This window comes from Excalfactoria chinensis, chromosome 2 (genome assembly GCF_039878825.1).
Source record: "Excalfactoria chinensis isolate bCotChi1 chromosome 2, bCotChi1.hap2, whole genome shotgun sequence".
Taxonomy (NCBI): domain Eukaryota; kingdom Metazoa; phylum Chordata; class Aves; order Galliformes; family Phasianidae; genus Excalfactoria; species Excalfactoria chinensis.
The window spans coordinates 122,413,542-122,433,970 of NC_092826.1; the positions used below are offsets into that span (position 1 = coordinate 122,413,542).

The 20,429-nt window shown below is 40.3% G+C and overlaps 1 protein-coding gene across 1 annotated transcript in view; it reads right to left on the reverse strand.

Moving 5' to 3' along the window:
- Positions 1 to 256: 256 nt before the first annotated feature.
- ITGA8 (integrin subunit alpha 8) overlaps positions 257 to 20,429 on the reverse strand; it is a 93,843-nt gene continuing 73,670 nt past the window's right edge. Inside the window, exons 28-30 of the mRNA XM_072330194.1 lie at positions 10,185 to 10,286; positions 3,754 to 3,876; positions 257 to 2,669 (exon numbers count right to left, since the gene is read on the reverse strand). Of these exons, the coding sequence (XP_072186295.1) occupies positions 2,583 to 2,669; positions 3,754 to 3,876; positions 10,185 to 10,286 (312 nt within the window). The 3' untranslated portion in view covers positions 257 to 2,582. The remainder of the gene's footprint in view (positions 2,670 to 3,753; positions 3,877 to 10,184; positions 10,287 to 20,429) is intronic.

A 20,429-nucleotide genomic window follows, 5' to 3' on the forward strand; every position in this document is an offset into this window, starting at 1 on the left:
TGCCAGGCCCAGCAGTTACTGAGGTTCTTTTTGGTTTAAATTTAGTATCTGAACATGTTTTGCCCATCATTAAAATGGAGAGTAATTGCTCAAAAGTGAACCATGGATGTTACAACTGCAAAGAACTTATTAGGTCACCTAGTCCTATCCTTGGGGCAATGCGGAATTGAAAACACATTGGAACAAATACCAAACAGAGCCACATTTGTTCTTTTTTCCTACTCTTTTTTTTTTTTTTTTTTTTTTTTTCTTTATTGTAATCATTAATCAGTATATTCAAAAGTTCAAAAAACAACCACAAATGCCAGTGTAAACATGCTTCACGTATATAAGTAATATAAAGTATTGCACATATGAGAGTCCTATGTTTGGTATCTCTTCATGGCGCTGTTTCATCAGAGCTGTGCCAGTGACGTGAATTTCAGGAGCTAGTAGATCTTATTTTGGAAGCTGCTTCATGGAACAGTTCAATATTTACAAAGGCTGCAAGCTCCCTGTGCTTTTCACAGGAGGATAATTCTACCTGGGATATTTGGCATACAAAAGTGTGCACATGTGGGCTTGGGTGGCCTCATGGTGGCATTTACCAGCTGATTCCCTCTGCCCCTTTGGGGAATACTGCTGTTTGTAGCTTGCTGGGGAGTGGGATGTGGTCAGGCTCCCCATCCTCAAGACCCTGAGGTGCAGCCCCTTCTCCACCTGCGTCTCCTCTCAGTCAGTCTTGTGGGCACACTGTGAATGATCAGCTGAAGGCTCCATAGAGGTCTTGCAATTTCCCTCAGACATGAAGATGGAACACACCTTCTCAGGCTTCCTTACATTGCTTAGATTTTATAAGTCATCCTGCTTGCCAGAAATGGTGAAATATCTGTTAGACTGACAGAAGTGACCACGTGTTATGGCTACTTCTGTCCTAATGTCTTCAGAAGCAGGGAGGCAGTTACCCTAAAGCAGCCACACAGAATGGATGAGGCCATCTAACTACTGGATGGGAAAGAAAAGGAGCTCAGGAAAAAGAAGATGTGATGTTTGTTTCAGAAAATGAACAAACCCTCCTAAATTTTACACAAGATGGCAAATTCCTCACTAAGACAGCACTGGAAGACTTGGGTTTTCAGGCAAAAATCTGCACAGATCCAGAGCTCAGATCCCCAGCTGAGATAAGGACCAGGCTATTTTTGCTCAGAGAGGAGAAAGAGTGAAGCTTCTCCTCCTCAGAATCCCCAAGTCAGGAAGACCAACCAACTAAAAAACAAAAAACAACCCACGCCAAAAAGCACTTAAACCAAATGTGTGCATTGTTACTCTTTATCTCAAAATATCTTTCCTTCTTCTTGTTCATGCTTGGCTGGCTGGCATCCTATTTTCTGCATAAACAGAAACCTTGCTCACTTTCTCCATGAGACTCTGCTTAAGGGATCATTAAATTCTGCCATAAACTCTGGAGAAATATCTTCAGCTCTTTAAATACACTGCTGGATTCTTGTCCATAAAATGAAAACAAAAGGCAAAGATTTCTTCACATGAACAAAACATTAGGGCCTGTGACATAAATTCAATAGATGATACAACAGCTGTAGCCATTTTAAGAGAGCACTTCACCAAGTAATGTAGATGACAAAAATAAAACTTATCCTAGCCCCAGATTCCCAAGTTCTCTTCATATCACCACAGACACAAGTCTGTAATAATTTAAATCAGTAATTTAAATCACAAAGAGCTGCATGGGCAGCCATCAGCAATGGGGTGGAAGGGTAACTCATCTACTGCATTATAATGCCTACGGATTTTGTTATCTGGGTGTGATCCCCTGCTCTGGACTGATATACAATACATGCTTGTTTATCATATGACTTATCTTGCAAAATATTAAATAAATCCTCTGTTTTGCCAAATGCCCTGTAGCCAAGAAAGATGTGCTCAGTGTGTACAATTGGTTTGCTTTTCTATTTACATGCAAAATAAGTACATGATTTCTGTATTTTGACTTTATTTCTCTTAAAATGTAAGTTGATGATTATATCAGATACTTATCCTGAAAAGGTGGAAAAATAAATAATTGTGCCCCATCTATAAAATTCTTCATAGACTACCTTTGTTTTTCAGAAGTACTTCCACAGTACTGATTAATTGCTTGTCTCCCTGAGCCATAACGTCATAAGAGTTCTTAGGGAGGTGTCAAAGGTATTCTGCATGATACAGTAGTGTTCAAAGCTCCGTCCCGTTCCATCTTCTAGACAGTACAGTAATGCAGGCATTTTCTTGTTGGGAGATCTGGGCTTGTTCTGGAAGCACCTCAGTGTGCCACACATCTTTAAGAGCATCTGCTCAAATGTAGACTGACCAAAATACGGAATAAACATTCTGTTCAGTGGTGAGTATGTTCTTACGGCAGTGATAAAGTTTCTTTCTTTGGCAAGGATGGCCATCATGTGGCATATTCTCAGAACGTAGCTTAGATCAGATTATGATGCCATTTCACTTGCAGGCACAAAAGAAGATTGGTGGAAGGAAACCTTCAGTTCATCCTCACTGTGTTCTAGTCCAGGCAGGATTCTGACTTGATCTGTCACTCTCTTCCTCTATGCATCAGTAGTCTTGTTATTTGTCAGTTGTTCTCTGTCTGCCATGTCATCTTGAGGAGGTCTAGCTCTGTCAAAGAAGCCGCACTATAGAAAACAATCAACAGAAACAAAGGCGTCATGATAAGACAACCATAGGAGGTCTCAGCTGTAGTTTCGTACTTCACTCTCTTGATCTGAAAGGTGGGGTACAGTATAGCTTTAAAAATTCAAACTATATGAAAGCTATCTTTGCAGATGATGTGTGGGCTTCCTTGAATTCTGATACTAACTTCCCAATGAGGAAACCGTCAATTTCTCTTCAGTAAGACATTCGTTTAGAAAAGATTAGGATGAGAAAATAATCAAAATGGAATATATGTTGGGAAATGTGTACAGAACACTGCTGTGACTGAGACTAAAGATCAGTAAGATGAGATATCTGTCAACTAACTTTAAATGCCTCGAAGTTATCTTTCTAGTTGAAAGTAGTTCCATAGACCTTAGAAAAGTTCAAAGCAAAATACTACCAAGAGGTAACTCCTCTCCCCCTCCCATGGTTTAGAGATTCTTTGTTGTTGTTGAACTACAAAAGGAATCAGGATAGTTAGAACTGGCTGAACAGCTAACCCACCTTTAGGCAGCCAACAACAGAACAGCCATATCCTATTATACAAAATTATTTTCTTCTTTAAAGAGGAACTATAAGGATGGCAAAAAGCCACACTCGTTCCCTGTAATGTAGCAGTTTCCAATAACTTGTATTTAAGCTCGCAAAGGGAATGTAACAATGAACGCACTAATATAAAATGAAATTAAAAATGAATTGCCAAAACTGGGAGTGTTGTTATATGCTAACAAAAACTGGAAGTTCCTGAAGTATTCAGAGAACACAAAATTAGAGTCACTTCTTTCTGAACCTAAACATCCTGAAAAAGAGGCTCATAGGTCTTGGGAAACAGAGCCAAACTCTGTAGTATGCCCATTTATAACCACACTGTAATAATAAGCGAAGACTTTGAAAATAAGTTCCCTACACAAAGGTCAGTGACACTAGCATGTCAGAACTGCCAAAACAAAGAAGACACATGTCTATTGTTGCTTTTCCTCCAAACTTCCAGCATTTTTCCTCATCTGTTAGTATCTTCCAGCACTTTTTTAAGAGAACAGTAACAGTAATAATGCAACATACCTTCCATAAAGCAAGGGTCAACACCGCTAGTACCAGCAGACCAAGCATTATTGCTAGTATTATAACCCACAAAGGAATGACAAAGGAGACATTTGGAGTGGACCAAATGACTGATGTTCTGATCTGGAATGAAAAGAATGCATTAAGTGGATAAAAAATAAGGAAAGCAAATCTGACAGTAGAATACATAGGATATAAGCATTCACTTTAATGGCGTTTCTCAGATTAGAAAAACACATTGCTTGGAATTTTCCCATAGTAGCTTAATTTACTGCAAGTTTCTTTTTCCTTGTTCATGATAATTACTAGAAATGGGATTTGCACATATACAAGCACTTGCCATCTCAGATGTAAGAATCATTTTTCCAATGTAGGAAAAAACAAACAAAACACCTTTTGTTTCAGTTCAAGCAGCAAAATTCTATTCACATTCATGCTGGTATAGCCTACACCAGTATAACTTACATACAAAAATATTCAGAAACAGTGGTTGACTGCAGCCCAAGTTCTATTCAAACCACAGTAGATACCAGCTTTTACAATTTCTGTATGATGTTACCCCCCTTAAAAGAAGGCTAGACTCTGTTACATACAAAGAAAGTAAGTGTAAAACACATTGTCTCATTGTCTGAGGCTCTAGAAAGCAGCAGATGTGTTTAACACGACTTATGTATGGTTTTTGTTGAGTCAGCTTCTCTCTCCAGAGCTTCATCTTGACAAAGAGCAATAATAACCCTTCCGTATTTCTCCTTCTGGGTCATCCATATAAGTAACCTCCTCCTTGCTCTCCACTCTATATGTTGTACCAAATGTATTCTATGCTCCCCGACTGCTGGGAAGGCTCTTCATCAATCTTATTTAATATTTACTCTCTCCCCGCTGTTCTCAAGTGGGAAGGAATGAGTCTGAGCTTTCCTTATCTCCTTCAGCCACAGTTATGCCCCTTAAGGTTTGTCTTTTTTGTGTGTGTGTGCCAAGCTGTCTCCTTAATTGCTAGGCTAGGAAGTTATTTCTCTCAGGGGTTTTCAGCTGAACCTCTCTCATTTACTTTTAAACAGAGTAAGTATGTGGCAGATGGAAGTTATTTTGTTCTCCATGACAAGACGACAAGTTTGCTTTGCAAACTGATTACACAAACTCTCAAATTATCTTCCCCTTTAATGCTGGAGGTACAGATAGGAAATCTGATCCTCTTAATAAGTTTCTTGGCCATTGTCTACTCCCTGATCTACTCTCATTGCAAATTCTACTTGTTTTTTGGCTATTAACTCACGGGCTAATACACCTTAAATTTAGCAGAACTCCAGCTGGCTGATTCATGCTAAATCGTCCTCATGATCTGCCCTAGACTTCCCTTTCTGTAAGCACCAACAGATCTTTCTCCTGGCTACCATCATGCTTAACTGGAAGATGGTTCAGAACAGTTTCACACACTTCATCTGTGCTGCCAGCTATCCCCACTCTGACACAGTGCTTGCAAAAATGGCAGTCTGTTAAAGACTCCGGACGCTTCTGTTTTTTATAGCATCCCCCACTGTTATGGGACACATAGTTGAAATTAAGAACAAAATGTGTGTGGAATGACAATTATCTTCTACCAAAGCTTACACTGAGGGTTACACTGGAATTCCTGAGGCTGCCCAGTCCTCACAGTGACAGCACTCCAACACTGACTGGTAGCATGAAGTGTTTGCTGAGTTGGTCACACAATCATGCAATCCTAACAAATACATTCACATAATACACTTCTACTAGAGCAGCTGCAAATAGTTATTACTCTAAAACACTTAATTTTTAGTCAGGCAAAAAGAAAGTACGTGCAAAGAATAAGTATAGGTTCTCCAATCAAAGCAAGAGAAATTCATTTCAAGGCAAATAAAGAATACAAAAAGCCACTGCTGGGTCCCAGCAGATATCTTGTGTGAGTCACCATGTCACTGCAAGGATACCACTGCCATCACTTTGAGAAGTTTCTTAAGCACTGCAGAACTCTGTGGTCTCTCTGTATCACTACGTTCAGCAACAGCAGTACTTATTTCATATGGACAAAGTACTTCTAAATGGCTTTCCTTGTGTCTCTGAGTGCTATTGTATCTGGCAGTAAAATGCAAGGGCAGAGAAAATGAGAAAAAGGTCATCAGGACTGTCTGCAGAGATTCCTTCCAGAGAAAAGCCTGTTAAGGAAAAAGATGAATTGAAGTAAAAGGCTGATCTGGCCAGGGACATCAGAAGAACACAGACATGGTGGGCTGCATGAAGCCTGTAGCAAGCAGTGAGCTCAGATGTCCAACAAAGAAAGCTGCTTGAAGATCCTCATGCATGCTTCTCTGCGGCAAACCTTGAAGACCTGGTTGCTTATAGCACAAGGGCAGTGGATTTCACTAGGCTTTGGTTAAAGATGGTGGGCAGTGTATGGAACTACTGTTCTGTGATTCCTCTTAGGCACTATTTCCCAGACATTTGTTGCACTTGCCTCTTGTGTTTTCTTTCTTTTCAGGCTGTGGAAACAGGAAGGCAACCTGTCTCTGCTTGTGCGCATGTCAGCACAGAGACAGATGGGGACATCAGGGCCTTTTAAAAGGTACACTGTACAGTGATGTGGCAGTGCATGGCCTTGCCTGTTCTGCATGTGCTCATAATCCTCTCCGCTACCCTCATCTTAGGCTCCTGAGAGCCAGCAAATGATTGTGCGAAGTGCTTGAGATTTATTTGGTGAGCAGAGGATTGGCTACAGCATCAGACTCGCTCCTGTGTGTGCACTGACAGCAGGATTAATGCCCTGGGCCACCTCCTTTTACACTTGCACAAAGACTTGGGGGGCTGTGGACACAACTCCTGGTCAACACCTTGACACCACAAGTCCTGAACACCCACGGGACTAAAGCAGAAGCAGAGGGGAAGACAGAAACAGAGCATCCCATCAGCTTTGCCCGCCCCAGTTCACCATCTCCACAGAAGACAGACCCTCCTCAAACAGATGCTGTCCACAATGCTCTTCCATACGATTTTGATTTAAGATCAGTCTGCATTGTTCAGCTTGGATTTGTGTTCTTCTCCATGTGGTAGGTTTACTGCTGCAGGACCAGAGCCAGGGAATGTTTTGGGGAGGATTTATCTGTTTTCATCTAAGGTGGCCAACATGAAGAAGTGGAATTCTTGCACGTGCAGCCTGTTGGCACTGCCCTCCAGGCTCATTTTAGCTCCTTTCTAAGTTCAGAGCAAGAAGACTTCTTTATGTTGCATCCTTTTTTTATTTTTATTTTTTAATGTGCCACATTTAAGCACATTCTAACTAATAAAAGAAATACTATATATTTTCTTTCTCATTGGTTTTTATACAGTTTGGGCTTTGCTCCTGATTTTGGTGCTATTTGCCATAGTTCCAAGACTGACCCTGCCTCCAGTGGACAGCAGGGAGGGAACGTGGTGAGGCCCACTGGCAGGTCCTCCTGCACGGGTGGGAGGTGGGTTCTACTACTGGGAACACCTAGAACCAGTGCAGTGCCTGCCAGTGAGCTCTGCACAAAGCTTTTTACCCTCCTGTCCTTTGAAAGATGCACTTTAAGAATAATATTGCATCTGTACTGTTGTCTGCTACTTTAAGAAACAGTAAGTAAATTAATTGCTCTAATACCGGGATTTTTACTGCAGATGTTGACCTTTCTCTGATCTTCAGTCATTTTGCATAGAGACTGAGGAACAGTAACTCTTTAGTACTCCTGCATGCTCCCATCCAACTTCAGCACAATTATGTTCCTGCATGCTCTCAAAAAACACTCAAAAATAGAATGTAAAAGCTCCTTTAAGCTTGGAAGTCATAATTATTATAGACATTGATGTTGACTCTTCACAAACATTTGTACACATACATTTTGTAGGGCACAAAAGCACATTTAAATCAGGAGTACTCATAAGTGTAGAACAGATAAAAAAGAGTTACAAGTCTGAGTGAAACCAATTTTGTGCACAGTAGGACACTGGTCAAACAATTTATACTAAAGGCTTTCCCTCTGAAGATCTTACCAAACATCTGAGATAAACCAAAGTATCTTATTAAATTCCAAAACTGGCTCAAGAATCAGAAATGAAAATGGCAATTAAAATTCTGTTTCTTCTAACTCTGTATAATGAAAGGTATTATATTTTCCCTTCCAAAAGAAACTGATCAAGTATTACATTCTTATTACCATAATAGTATCTCTAAGAAAAAGTGACATTTTATCTTTGTTGATACATCAGCAAGCAGGGAAATCCAATGAGTTGCACAATAAATAACTGTAATTCCAAGCCTATCAAAATCAACATAAATGCTTTTATTGACTCTACTGAATTTTGATTTAAGCTCCACTAAGTTCCCAGCTATTTTCACTCTAAATTTTTACTGTAAAATATTCCATGGTGATGAAAATAAAGGCTTCAGGGCTACAAATACATAAGTGCATGCCATTACTGATGTGCATGCAAATATTTATTACATTAAAATTAAAGACACATTATGATCCTGCATCACTGGAACCCAGTACTGAATGAGCTAAATGAAGGCCATCGTGTTCTCTTATACAACGTATTATCTTAACTACATAAACCACAAGGTGTTAGCTGGTTCTTAAGTACATACCATTGACAATTGATTTTAAAATATTAAAATCTTTATTCCATTTCCTGCCTTGCATTGTCTGAAAATAAAAACAACCCATGAACTTCCGAAGAAATAGCTGGAAACTTTTAAAACACAGCTGCTGACCTTTTCCAGAAGAAGCAAAAATATTAAGCATTGCCCAACTTCTTGCAAGTTGAACATCAAAAGAGCTTGTGCATATAACACATCGAGATGTAGGGCTGGCAAAAATCCACTGCCATGTCCAGATATGAAGCAACATAAAAGCACTATCATTTTTCAACATTTTACAGTTGCCATTACAGGCATTTTGCTGTAAATCATCTGCACCAAATAACAAGCATTATTCTGCTGGAGTAAGAGAATAAAATGCTTATCTGATCGCCCGTAGATCATCTGACACTTGCTGAGAACAGCAGGCTATCACCTGGGGTACAGCGCTTCAGTCCAGATGAAGGCACCACTATCAAGAGAGCTCTGCACAACATGTGTTTCTGGTATGGAACACATGCTTCAAGAAAATAGAAGGGCCTGAATATATCTGTCAGCCTGGTGCCTTTGAACCTTTTTGGGTGAATACTGCATTAAGTATCCAGTCTCCCTGATGAAATCACGGCTCCCTCGGTGTGAGAGGCTGAAGTTCTGTCACTGAGCTTATAGGACAAAGATCTAACCTCATGTCTTCCCACTGCAAATATCAACCAGCCATTAAATCTGTTCATGTTCAACTCTAAATGTTATACCTTGCATCCTTTACCACATATTCAGTGTAAACTCGAAAGTGGTAAACTCTAAGGTTGTGTAAGCATTAAGGTGGATTTTAAAGATGAGAAAACATCCTGTTTCATTCTACTGTATCTCAACAGACCAATATGATGTATACATATCAGGATTTAACCTGGAGGAGTTCGGGCTGAGATCACCACATAAAGAACTGTGAACAATAAATCTTTATCAAAATGAGAACAATAAGCCTTCAAATTTCACATGACTCATACTAGAATCAAATTCTGCACTCGTATTTTACTCACTTCCATCCGTAATGAAAGAAAAAAGAGCAAAATTTTATCCATGATATTAGACACCAGAATAATAAACTCCTTTTAAGTTGCTCCCCATGTTCAATGCATTGGCAATGGGGAACAAATCAAACATATACTTCCAGGATTCATTTTTCATATAACAGCCCAGAGCCATACTAATCTCACTCTGCAAAGCAGGCAAGTACTTTGATATTCAACTAACACGTCTGGAGGGATTACCAGGTAATTTCATACCCTGTACCTGATGCTCTGTGAGGTGGCAAAACCTGGCGTACCAAACAGGCCCTTCTGAAAATAAGGGTCTTGAGGAAGTTTAATATAGATAAATGCTGCCAGAGATAGCCCATAAGCTTGTGTGTGTGAGGGGACTGCTGACTAGAGGAAGATCTCTGGCTGTGGGAGAAAGAACATTTTGTAATTTTCACCAAAAAACGATCCTCCAGAATTGTTTTACCCCACATGAGGTAATTAGATCCTCGCTTTCACAGTTCTGTTGTTTTCCTCTGGGTGAAAAATCCATCCAGACTGCAATAATACAGTCCACACACGAATGCAGCCGGCAATTATTTCAAAATGGAATCAGTATCACGTAGCAGCAACTTCCACAGAAAGCAATAAATATATTTCCTTTAGGTATTATTTCAGGAATTTACACTAGAAACACAGGAAAGACTGATCTCAATATTTTCACCTATAAAAACTTCCACAGCGGAGATCAGAATGACCAAATAAATGTGCTTCACACAGAGGTATCGTTTTCAGTTACTTACTGCTATGCTTCCCTCGGGGAGCTTCGCTGGCTGCACTTTATAGGGCATGTTCTTAACTTTGAAGGACACATTGGAAGAAAGAGTATATGGATCATTTTTCCTCTGAAATTGAATAAATAGAAGAAATTATTAAAAAAGTGTACCTGTACCTTAAAGTATTATGAGAAGTAAGAAGAGAACAAATAGAGATAATTGATTTTCTAAAGCACAGATGGTTTGTTTTGGTAAAGGGTCCCAGGTTCTTGGGACATGTGTGCATCCACAAGTTTCAGGATAAAGCTGAAATACAGACTGCATGTTCCAAGTGGGTACAAAGGGTCAGATGTACCAAATGGCACATGAAGTTGTTCCTCATATTTCTCCCTGCAACAGGAGACTGGTGAGCTTGAAGGAGCGGGAGGTTTATGGGGTGTCTATGTTTTAAAACCTTGCCTCTGCTCAGGAAGGCAAACTGAAACCATAGGTATCTTGAGAAGATTTCCAGGCCCACATTGAGGCCAGGCTGGTAGGGCTCCTTGTTGGCATCAAAGAAACTGCTCTGCACTCCCATCACAGAACAACAATAGGGACCAACATCTCTGCACTTCACTTACGGTGTGATTGATTTCCTATAGCAGTAGAGTTCAAAAACAACCAGAACAACTCACCTTGTTTTTTTTACTACACCATACAACTGCAACATCAATGTTTAGTTGTTACTGCTTAACATGCTGCCTAATAAAATTTTTACACAGCTCTCATTAAGCACTTCAGTGTAGCCAAAGATGTTCAGACTAAACAAACTGCAGCTGTTTGTTCTTCATCTTTCATTTAAATTTGCCTGTATTTACTAGACATTAGATTACATATTAGAGTAGGCTACACTAGGCTAGGCTAGATTAGATTGGGCAGCATCTTCCGTTGTTTAGAACAACTAAAAGTTACATCATGCAGCTCATGCTGAGACTTTTAATTAGTCCTGTCACCTCATCTGGAAGCCAGGCAGGCAGTGACACCCTCCACCCAACTGTCTGCCTCCCTGTGCAGTTCTGCCCTTGACAGTGACCTCCCACCCTGTGCAAACCTCTCAACATGGTACCTAAGTGCAAAAATCTTCACTGTTAGGAATTGGTGTAAACCTTGACATGTGAAGGCTCCTGTGCCTTAGTCTTCTTGATGATTGCAACATTTACTCAAAGAGATACAAATATTTTCCACACACACATTTTGATTCCTTTCGAGCTCTTGGCACCATCAGTATCTAATTGGAATTGGTTTTGAAGGCTAGGTAAACCATCTATCAAGTAAATCTCTTAAGTCTTCCATTTTCACTGACTGCCTTGTAGTTAAATAGGGAAGATCTCACACTGTGTCTGCCCGCTTCCTTTCTCATTTTTATCCCAAGGAAGGATGCCTGATGGGTTACCATGCTTTTTGGAAGCCAAGAAACCTGTTTCACGTTCCATCTCTGCAGCTGATTTTTCTGGGTAACACTACATGTGCCTTATCTTCCACATATATGGAAGATATTCCATATCACATATCCATGTGAAGTTGGGGTAATGATAAGAATCTCCTGTATGAGTGCTTCAGTTTGCCCTGAATAGAATTAAATAAGGCCTTAGAGTTACAAATATCATTATATTCCTTTGCATTAGACTCCTTGAGACAAAAAATGTTAATCTTACATATAAGAACATTTTGGAAGCACTTAATCATTTTTTGCTACCTGTCTCAATCCTTTCTGAAATATCAGAATTAAACACAGTATTCCAGTATTGATTTATGGAAAGACAGAGCCTTGTAAGTAAAGCAATCCCTTGTTTTGGCTGCAGTTGCTTACAGAGTTCACTGAGTAATGAATGTACTGGGATGAATTTTAAATGATCCCAGTAACCTGAGCCAAGTGTAAATTCTACCTTCATACCCCTCATAATCTCTGTGCACTTATGAAATTTCCCCTGTCTTCAAGGCAGACTAATGTGGAAGTACTGAAAGCCATTTCTCATCTTCTCAAGTCAGATTTGTTATTTAATAACGAATGAAACCTGCAGTATTTCCCATTTTTATAGCATTTCCTGTGATTTTGTTTTTTCTGTACGCTGAACTGTACAGTGCTTTATTGCTTTATAAATCATTAAATTGATTCTAACCATCACATTAGTTTTTTTTTTATTGACCGTATTCATATCCAGTGAATTCTGGAATGACCCTGTCATTTCCTGAATCACCTTCTGCAAAACTCTTTCTCCCACTTTGTATTTTTGGCACGTTTAGGAGTTCTGTTCCACTGACAAGACTTAGCTCCTACGTGATTATCCAAAACCTATTCCTCCCTCCTAAATGTTGTTTTCCTCTGAAATTTCCTGCTGCATAAAAAGATACAAAACCTTTCAGTTTAAGAAAGGTTTCTCCCTTTTTAGCTGTTTTATGGAGTGAAGACTGAGACACAAAGGTTTTATGATAATACAGGCTACTCTTTTCTTGACTGAATGACGACAGTTTCTTGGTTTGGGTGAAGCTGGATGGTTGTGCCCAAACTCAGTTTTCCCAGAACTGCTGATGTTGGAAGATGCCTCTTGAGATCATGTAGTCTGAGAACATGCTCAGAGCTGGGTCAATCAACAGGATGCCCAGAGCCATGTTAGCTGCGTTTTGAATATCTCCAAGAATGGAAACTCCAAATACTAAGAGCAACCTGTTTCAGTGTTGGATCAGTTTGTTGTTTTTTGTTTTTTTTTTTTTTTCCCTTTTCCATGTCCCATTGAGCAGGAGGTCCATGTTGTCCTCAGCCTTTATTTTCTTCTGATACATTTATAGGAGCTGCATTGCTGCCCTTTAAATCCCCTGCTAGGCTCAGCTCCTGTGAGTTTTTTCATTCCAAACTGTCCCTGCACACTCACAGAGTGTTTTGGCACTTCCAACCCACCCTCCACCCCAGGTCAACTGATTCTTCTTCCACTTCTTGCATGTTTCCTTTTTACCTCTGAGCTTTACCAGGAAGTCCTTGTTCACACATGCAGAGCTCCTGCTACCTTTGCTTGACTTCTTGCATGTTAGAATGGACTGTTCATGAACTTGATGGAGATAATGGTGGAGAATCAACTCACTCTCCTGGAGAACAAGCAGTTCTTTCAAGCAGATCCCTGAAAAAGGCTGAAGCCTGTTCTACTGAGGACCAGGGCAGTAGTTCTGGTATTTGTCTTGTCCTTTCTGTTTTGTTCTTAGACAATAAACCTTCTCTTCAAGTATGTGAGCGATTCCTAGTGACAGTGACATTAAGCCAGCATATTTATTCTTTTCTGGAATCCATTTGTCTGTACATTAATTTTGTTCTTTCAAAATGTTGACTGCAGCTGAACGTACTTTATCAGAACATTCAACTTCTCCTTTAGGCTTATATTAGGAATGAGTAACAGAAAGAAAACTGCCTTAGGAGACTACATAGGAGCAGTCAAATCAGCTCCTTAACACAGAAGACATCTAATGGAAGGAACTACATTTTCTATCATCAATGCTTGAAATAAAAAATAAACTGACATAATATTAGACTTAGAAAATAAACAATTATTCTAAACTTTCATGGTGCTTAACGTCTATGAGATGGTCTTCAGAAAAATTATGTTTTCTTTACCACATTCCTTATTTTCCATTTCTAGACTCAAGGGATTCTTCAACTTCTATGGGAGATGCCAAGTGTTGGACTGTTTCATGAAACCCCAGCACGTTTCTGTAGTTGTACAATAATTTGCATTTGCAAATTCAGAACTCCCTCTGCCTGAAAAAAGCCTCACGCTTTCAGTTCTAAGCAATTCATATTAAGCAGGATTCTGGTGATTTATGTCATTTATAAAAATAATCTGTAGTGGAGAGGGCAGGAAATATTAGAGTATTAAAGAAGCATATATTAAGCAGACAGACTGATTGGCTAAGGTACAGCAAAGGCATTAACTCTTGAAATATCCTATAAAGAAAGGCAGAACCCATAGGAAAACAAATCCTTTCACCTACTATACATGGCTTATTTCATTTTCTGCTTATTTCAGCAATAAGAACATTAGAGGCAGAGGAGGATACTTTCTGCGATTTAGTACTTGGCTGGGGTTAACAACTGCGGGTTGTGCCCACTTCTATCAACTGTTCTCAACCCATCATTAGGATCTTGGAAATGTGCACATCTCTATTACTTTATAGAAATGGGGAATATAAAAGAGTATTTTCCTGTGCAGAATTCTGTGCTTGTGGCAAAGAGTGTTAAAACAATGACTGTGGTCAGCATCAGTTGGGAATAGGATTTTACTTGTACCGACACTTTGGAGACAGGCAGCTGTCTCGCCTGCAGCTGTGTCTATAATTCTCAAGTCATTTGTGAGAAACAGCATTTCTTTATGCATATAATGGAGCATAGGATTTTAGCATATAATTTTTTGAACAGCATATATTTAAATATTCAGTGTTTACTGGAAGGAGCAGGACTTGTGGTTTGCAGTTCAATTGAGGGTTCCATTGTGGCTCAGAGAAAAGGGAAGAAGGAATTTGGTCTTAGAGGATGTCAGTGCCTAATGATCAACAGGAGGGAGCCCAGCCCTGGCTACATCAGCCTTTTTAAGTTCCCATGGTGGGCAAACAACTGAGCCTGCCCCTGTGCATGTCACTGAGACAGCTGTTTGTCCAGATCCTGTCTAAGTGGTGGAACAAGCCCATTCCCTGTGCTGCCTGGGTGGCAGATCCCTGCTGGTGGATGTGCTAACACTTCCCTCTTTCCACACACTTCTGTTTTACAAACAGTTTCAACTGAAGCCTTTGTTTTCTTTAAGAGTTGCGAGACACATGGAGCAGCCAGAAATGAAGGAAAGCATTCCCAGTAGGTATTCAGTGAAGAATTGAGATAAAAAGAAATAATCTGGGGAGTGCTGGAAATGCTTGGAGAACTCAGAAGAAAGTTCTCCAGGCTCTGTCAGAAAGCTGGCAGTTTCTGCAGGAAGCTCAGGCGAAGACCTGAGGTCACCCAATATCTTTAGGTCACACTGAGGCATCTTTGTCTCAGGGCAGATTGACATGCAGAGGGTGAAGGGTAGCCAGACTGAGAGCAGGAGGAATAGAACCTGTAGCAGCGTGAGGAAGTCTGACAGCTGATTGCTTTTCTGCAAGTTTGAAGAGTTTAACTACAAGAGAGACTCCCCAGATGACCTTGTTCCACTGCCTCTGTGGAGCACTGTCAGCTTCTCTGAAATATGCTTTTCTGGTTAGATGCAGCCTGGTGAAGCTGCCCTACTTGAAGAGCAGGTGCTGTCTCTATAGCAAGTTGCATGTTGTGGGGGAATTTTCCCCCCAGAGCTGCTATCTCCTGCAGAGTTCAGTGCCATTGCAATAATATTGGCTCTCTTGATTAATCCTTGTTTCCCTCTGTGTACGCCACAGTCTGGCACATTTTAGAGAGGAGACGTGAAGCAATATGGTGTTACCTTTTAAGTGTAGGCTTAGGGAATTCATTAGTTTGCTTTCTTTGACCCATACCTCCAAAAACCTGAACAACTGCCAACAAGGAGTAGCTTACATAAATGCTGAGAGTAGAGGTCAGGAAACCATTTGTTCTTCCAGCATATTTAAAAGAATGCATCTATTACTGCATGCATGGTGAAAAAGTGCTGTCTGTACTAAGATGGCAAGCCCATGCTCCTGAACAAAGATAATACGTCTTTGAAAATCAACACCTTCTCATCTCTACCTTTAATCCTTTATACTTGACATACTGTATCTTTTAAATGGCAAACTATATCATTTAAATGGAGTATTTTAAAGTACAATAGAGGCAGCTACTTCTTGTGATTTCAGATCTCTTTAAAGTGATTTTAATGGTTATCAGTTAAAGATGCTTATTTCTCCATAAACTTAACCTAACATATACACTAGCACATCTACCAAGATCCTTGTGTTCTGCTCTTGTTAGCATTTTGACATTATTTTGAATAACAATGAATGAAAACAAAATGAGCCCACACCCAAAAAACCATCCAGCTGGCTCAGCCCAATGCCAAAGTCTCCCTTTCTAGCCTTCACTCCAAATAAACAACCAAATCCAGCATAATGTGGTATTTTTGGCCACACACCGTTTTCTTTTTTACTTATTTTGTTTTCTCAAATAACAACAACTGTTTGACATAAAGGCAGATTTCTCTGACAACTTCCTCCTTTTGTTATTATTCTGTGTGTCCTGAAGTGCAGTGCATCAGATTTATGACTTTCAGTCCTCAATCTGAATGAAACTAATTTACTTAATCTTCTATATATGGCCAAGGCCTATCTTTGGCAACTAGGGACAGACCACCTCCATCAGTTCACCTCTGTTCTAATTTCCAGCCCTCTGCAAACACCACATGTGCAACACCCAGAACAGTCGGCGTGGCCCCTATCAGCTCTCTTCTGCATCTGTGTAGTTACATTGACTCCTTGACTGAAAGACACTGACTGGCATAGAGGATTTCTACCGCACTACAAAGAGCTTCTGAGGTCACCAGTAGCAAAATATGGACTTTCTCAACAAAATTTTTCATCAAGGAAGTGTATGTAATTAGAGCATGCACTCTAACAGTGATGACAGCTCCAGGTGCTGGGCAGTGAAGTCAAGGCAAATGAGAGTACTGGGAGGACTTCTAGCTGAAGGCCCCATATGCCAAGGTATTGCCAAGGCTCTTCCTCATTTCCTATGCCCTTCCAGACCACTGGATTCACTTTTGTGTCCCTGTACAGGTACAGCATGAGCAGAAGGGGACACCCTCTTCCTATAATGAGGGGATGTGGGGCTTCTTGAACTAACGAGGTGATTTAACTCATATTTTCCTATTATGAATTCCCCAAATACTAGATTGCCAGCTCTAAATCTTGCCACTGGATTCTGAATAACCAAAGTCTTCTGTAAGCCTTTCAGGTAATGCTGTAAGCATATCCCCTTGTGAGTGATTTTGGATTCTGCATTCTGAGAGAGTGAGGAATTTACAATAGAGATTGAAACAGAAGCTAAGGATGAACTTTATTCCATTGCCCACAAGGTTGTAAATGGCCAAAGTGCTTGGAGCCTGGAAGCATGTCTTTAAATCAGACATATGGTGCAGATTCACCATTTAGAAATACATTTTCCAAACTCCTGAGCATTACATGAAAAAGTACCCATTGGAGTTCAAAGAATGCTGGTCAGGATCCCCTTGGATCTCCTTCTGATGAGTCAGGAAGGCCACAATTAGATAAATGAGGACATCACAGTGCCCTAACAGCACACAACATAATGTGGCCATGTAAGGTTGTTTCGCTTTTTGTATGAATCAGGCCACTATTTGCTAGGTCAGCAAGTCTGAATCCAAAAGTCAGCTTTAGTGGAGGGTTCACATTTACAGCCAGGCTTTGAAGTTAATCCAAAAAAAGTCTGTGATTCTTCTTGGCCTTTGCACAATGTCTGTCTCTATCTTTGTTGGCTGCTTGGGAAATTTGGGCTGCTTTATTTACTCAAACATGTCTACTTGTAGCATGTCATTTAGCTGCTATTTGTTATGGGAGTTTAGGCTTTAGGGTGAGAGATTGCAACTGTCAAGAGGCAAAGGGGTCAGCTGTTGCCAAATAATCTAAGTGGAACAGGAAGGAATCGCTCACTACAGGATGGATACTTTGAGTTAACAAAATATACAGGCTCATCCACAGAGCTTCAAGGAGAAACAGGAATTATTTCATCTGAGCATTAATCAATCACTTCAGTTTTTTACTGGGTTCACAGCAATATATCTATAAGGAGACATTAACATGTCTAGGAGGGCAAAATGCATACTGACAGTTTGTGCTCAGCTTTAATGGGCACAACATTTCTTCTGCAGATCAGCATATATTCCCCTGGATTATAACACAGTTGTGGAATGCTGCATGTCACCACCATCCTGCCTTCTTTGGCACATGAAAATACTGTGCATTAAGCACATGTACAAAAGCGTTTGAGATATTGCTGTGAAGACAGCAGCTTCTCCCCTGAGCTTATGCACAAAAGCATTAGTGTGGGGTCACTGTGTCCTGGTTCGGAACCACCACATCCTGACTGTTTTGTCTGTATCTTAATCCTCAATTTGAAGCTGTAGATTTCAGACGTGCTCACAGCAGCAGTTTTCTGAGGCGTACTTCACTTTCCTTCTGGAATAACTTTGCGAACTAAAAGTTTACAGGCTTACTAACAGCAAAGAATGCCCTTTTTAGGAAACTAATTGTGTTCTATCTTCTTTTATGGTGATGGCTGCCGAAGTGTTAATTTTAAAAGGGGCTTTGAAAAAGGGAACTGTTTTGAGGTGAGTGGGAGGAAGGCAACCGGATCCCATCACACTATTTGCCCTCTCTCTCTTCTCAGTATATATGTTTGCATGTGAAGCAGGGGTCATGTTATTCTGGCAGCTTTTTAGACATAAATGGGAGGATGCAACAGTTCTCAGGGGACTGCCAGTTTTTATATGGAAAAAAATCCTGTTGCTGAAAGTGGAGTTTTCTGGGCCTTTATAAGGCCTGTAAGCCACAATCTGAAGGAAACAGCAATGCTTCCTGAGGATACAGATAAAATGTAAAATCCCCACAGCTCATTAAAAAACTAAAAGAAACCAAAACTTCTTTTGATAGCAGGGTATGCAAGGACAGTGCAGCATCAAAAGAGGTACCTGTATGGGTGTGTGTCGTGGGGTCTCAGCACCCACAGAGCCTACAGGAGGGCTCATTCCTGTGAGGATGGGGATCCATCTCTGCCTCAAGCTCTCTACATGGAGGGAGATACATTCATAGCAAGCAGGCTCTGTTAAGTGAGAAGATAATGCTAAAGGGATTGCAGCATCCTCCCTGGCACTGCCTCTGTGTTTGCACACAACTGTGTCCCAAAGCACAGCTGTGACCATTCTCCACCACTCAGATCAAGACAGTAGAGAAGGGTGTTCTGAATCAGCTCCATAAAACTTCCTCTTCAGACACTTCTCTTTCTTGTCCCTGTCCCCATACAGTTGTATGCTCTGGCACAGAACTTTCAGATGCTTAAAATGAAGTAAGGTGAGTCTCACCGCTCCTGTAAAACCACACCACTAAATTTCATGCAGTTGTCTTCCACCTGAGACAAAGTCAGGCTTACTGTCTAGAAAAAGCTCATATTTAAGCTTTTAAAATATAAACTCTTTAGCTAACATTCTAGAAAAATATTCTGTCTATTAGGAATACTAAGAGGAGACTTCGTGTCTATTGTAGCTAGTTTCTGCTAATGCTACACATCCTCTGTCACAACCAAAAGCTTAGAGAACCACTCTGTTTCTCATTAAATTTGTTTAACCTCATAGTTATTTCCTGCTACATACAAAACTGTACTCAGAACACTCAGGAGAATATTTCCCACTGAAATAGCTGTAAGTGGCCTAGAAACCCAGGGTCTAGGGTCTGTGCAAGGGGTTTCATTTACATGTTTGGTTTTTAACAAGACAAAGCTTTGGCCCTTACAAATTTACTTAGATTTCACCTGCAGAATGATGAACAGAAAGACCTGATTATATCCTGAATGTGATAGGTCCAGCTCCCAGTACTGTAGCTCACAAAGGGAGTTAAGTTTTATCTCTTGTTTGGTGAGTAAGATGAAGAAGGTTCACTTCTAATATTACTTGGACACAGCAGTGATCAAAATTATCATAAAATAGTTCTAGCCATGGAAAATCTTTTCCTCTCTGTCTCTGTGTGCTCGGGATAGTGAAGTAGCTGGGCTAAGCTATTAAATGAATTTAACAGGGGCTAGCTGATGTGCAAAGGGCCCACGTGCTCTCTGGTTTCTCCAGGGAAGCAAGTTAAATGAGGAAAAATTCATCTCCTTTCACAATTCCAGAAAAAGAAAAATTAACTTCAGTGGTGTGAAGAGCTCCACTTAAACCTCCTGTTGTAAGCTGAGCATTCTGTTCTTCTCCTGCTAGGGTAAGAGGCACTGTGGGCATGAACTGTTTTTCTCCCGCAGCTACAGAGAACACAGGAAGGCTACTGCACTCCTGGTAGAAATACTAAATTCCTCGAAGAAGAAAGGCAATAACCTACCAGTTCCATCACAATAGGATCTGCTGTTATTTCCCAGTAACAGCAAACTGAAATAAAAATTACTCAGTGTATTGTCCAGAGCTATTCACCCAAACCCACAGCGCTGATATTCTTATCATTCTCTTAGCACAGTGCTTAAAGGTGTTATCTCTAAGAAAAACAAATCCTTCAGAGAAGCACTACAGCAAT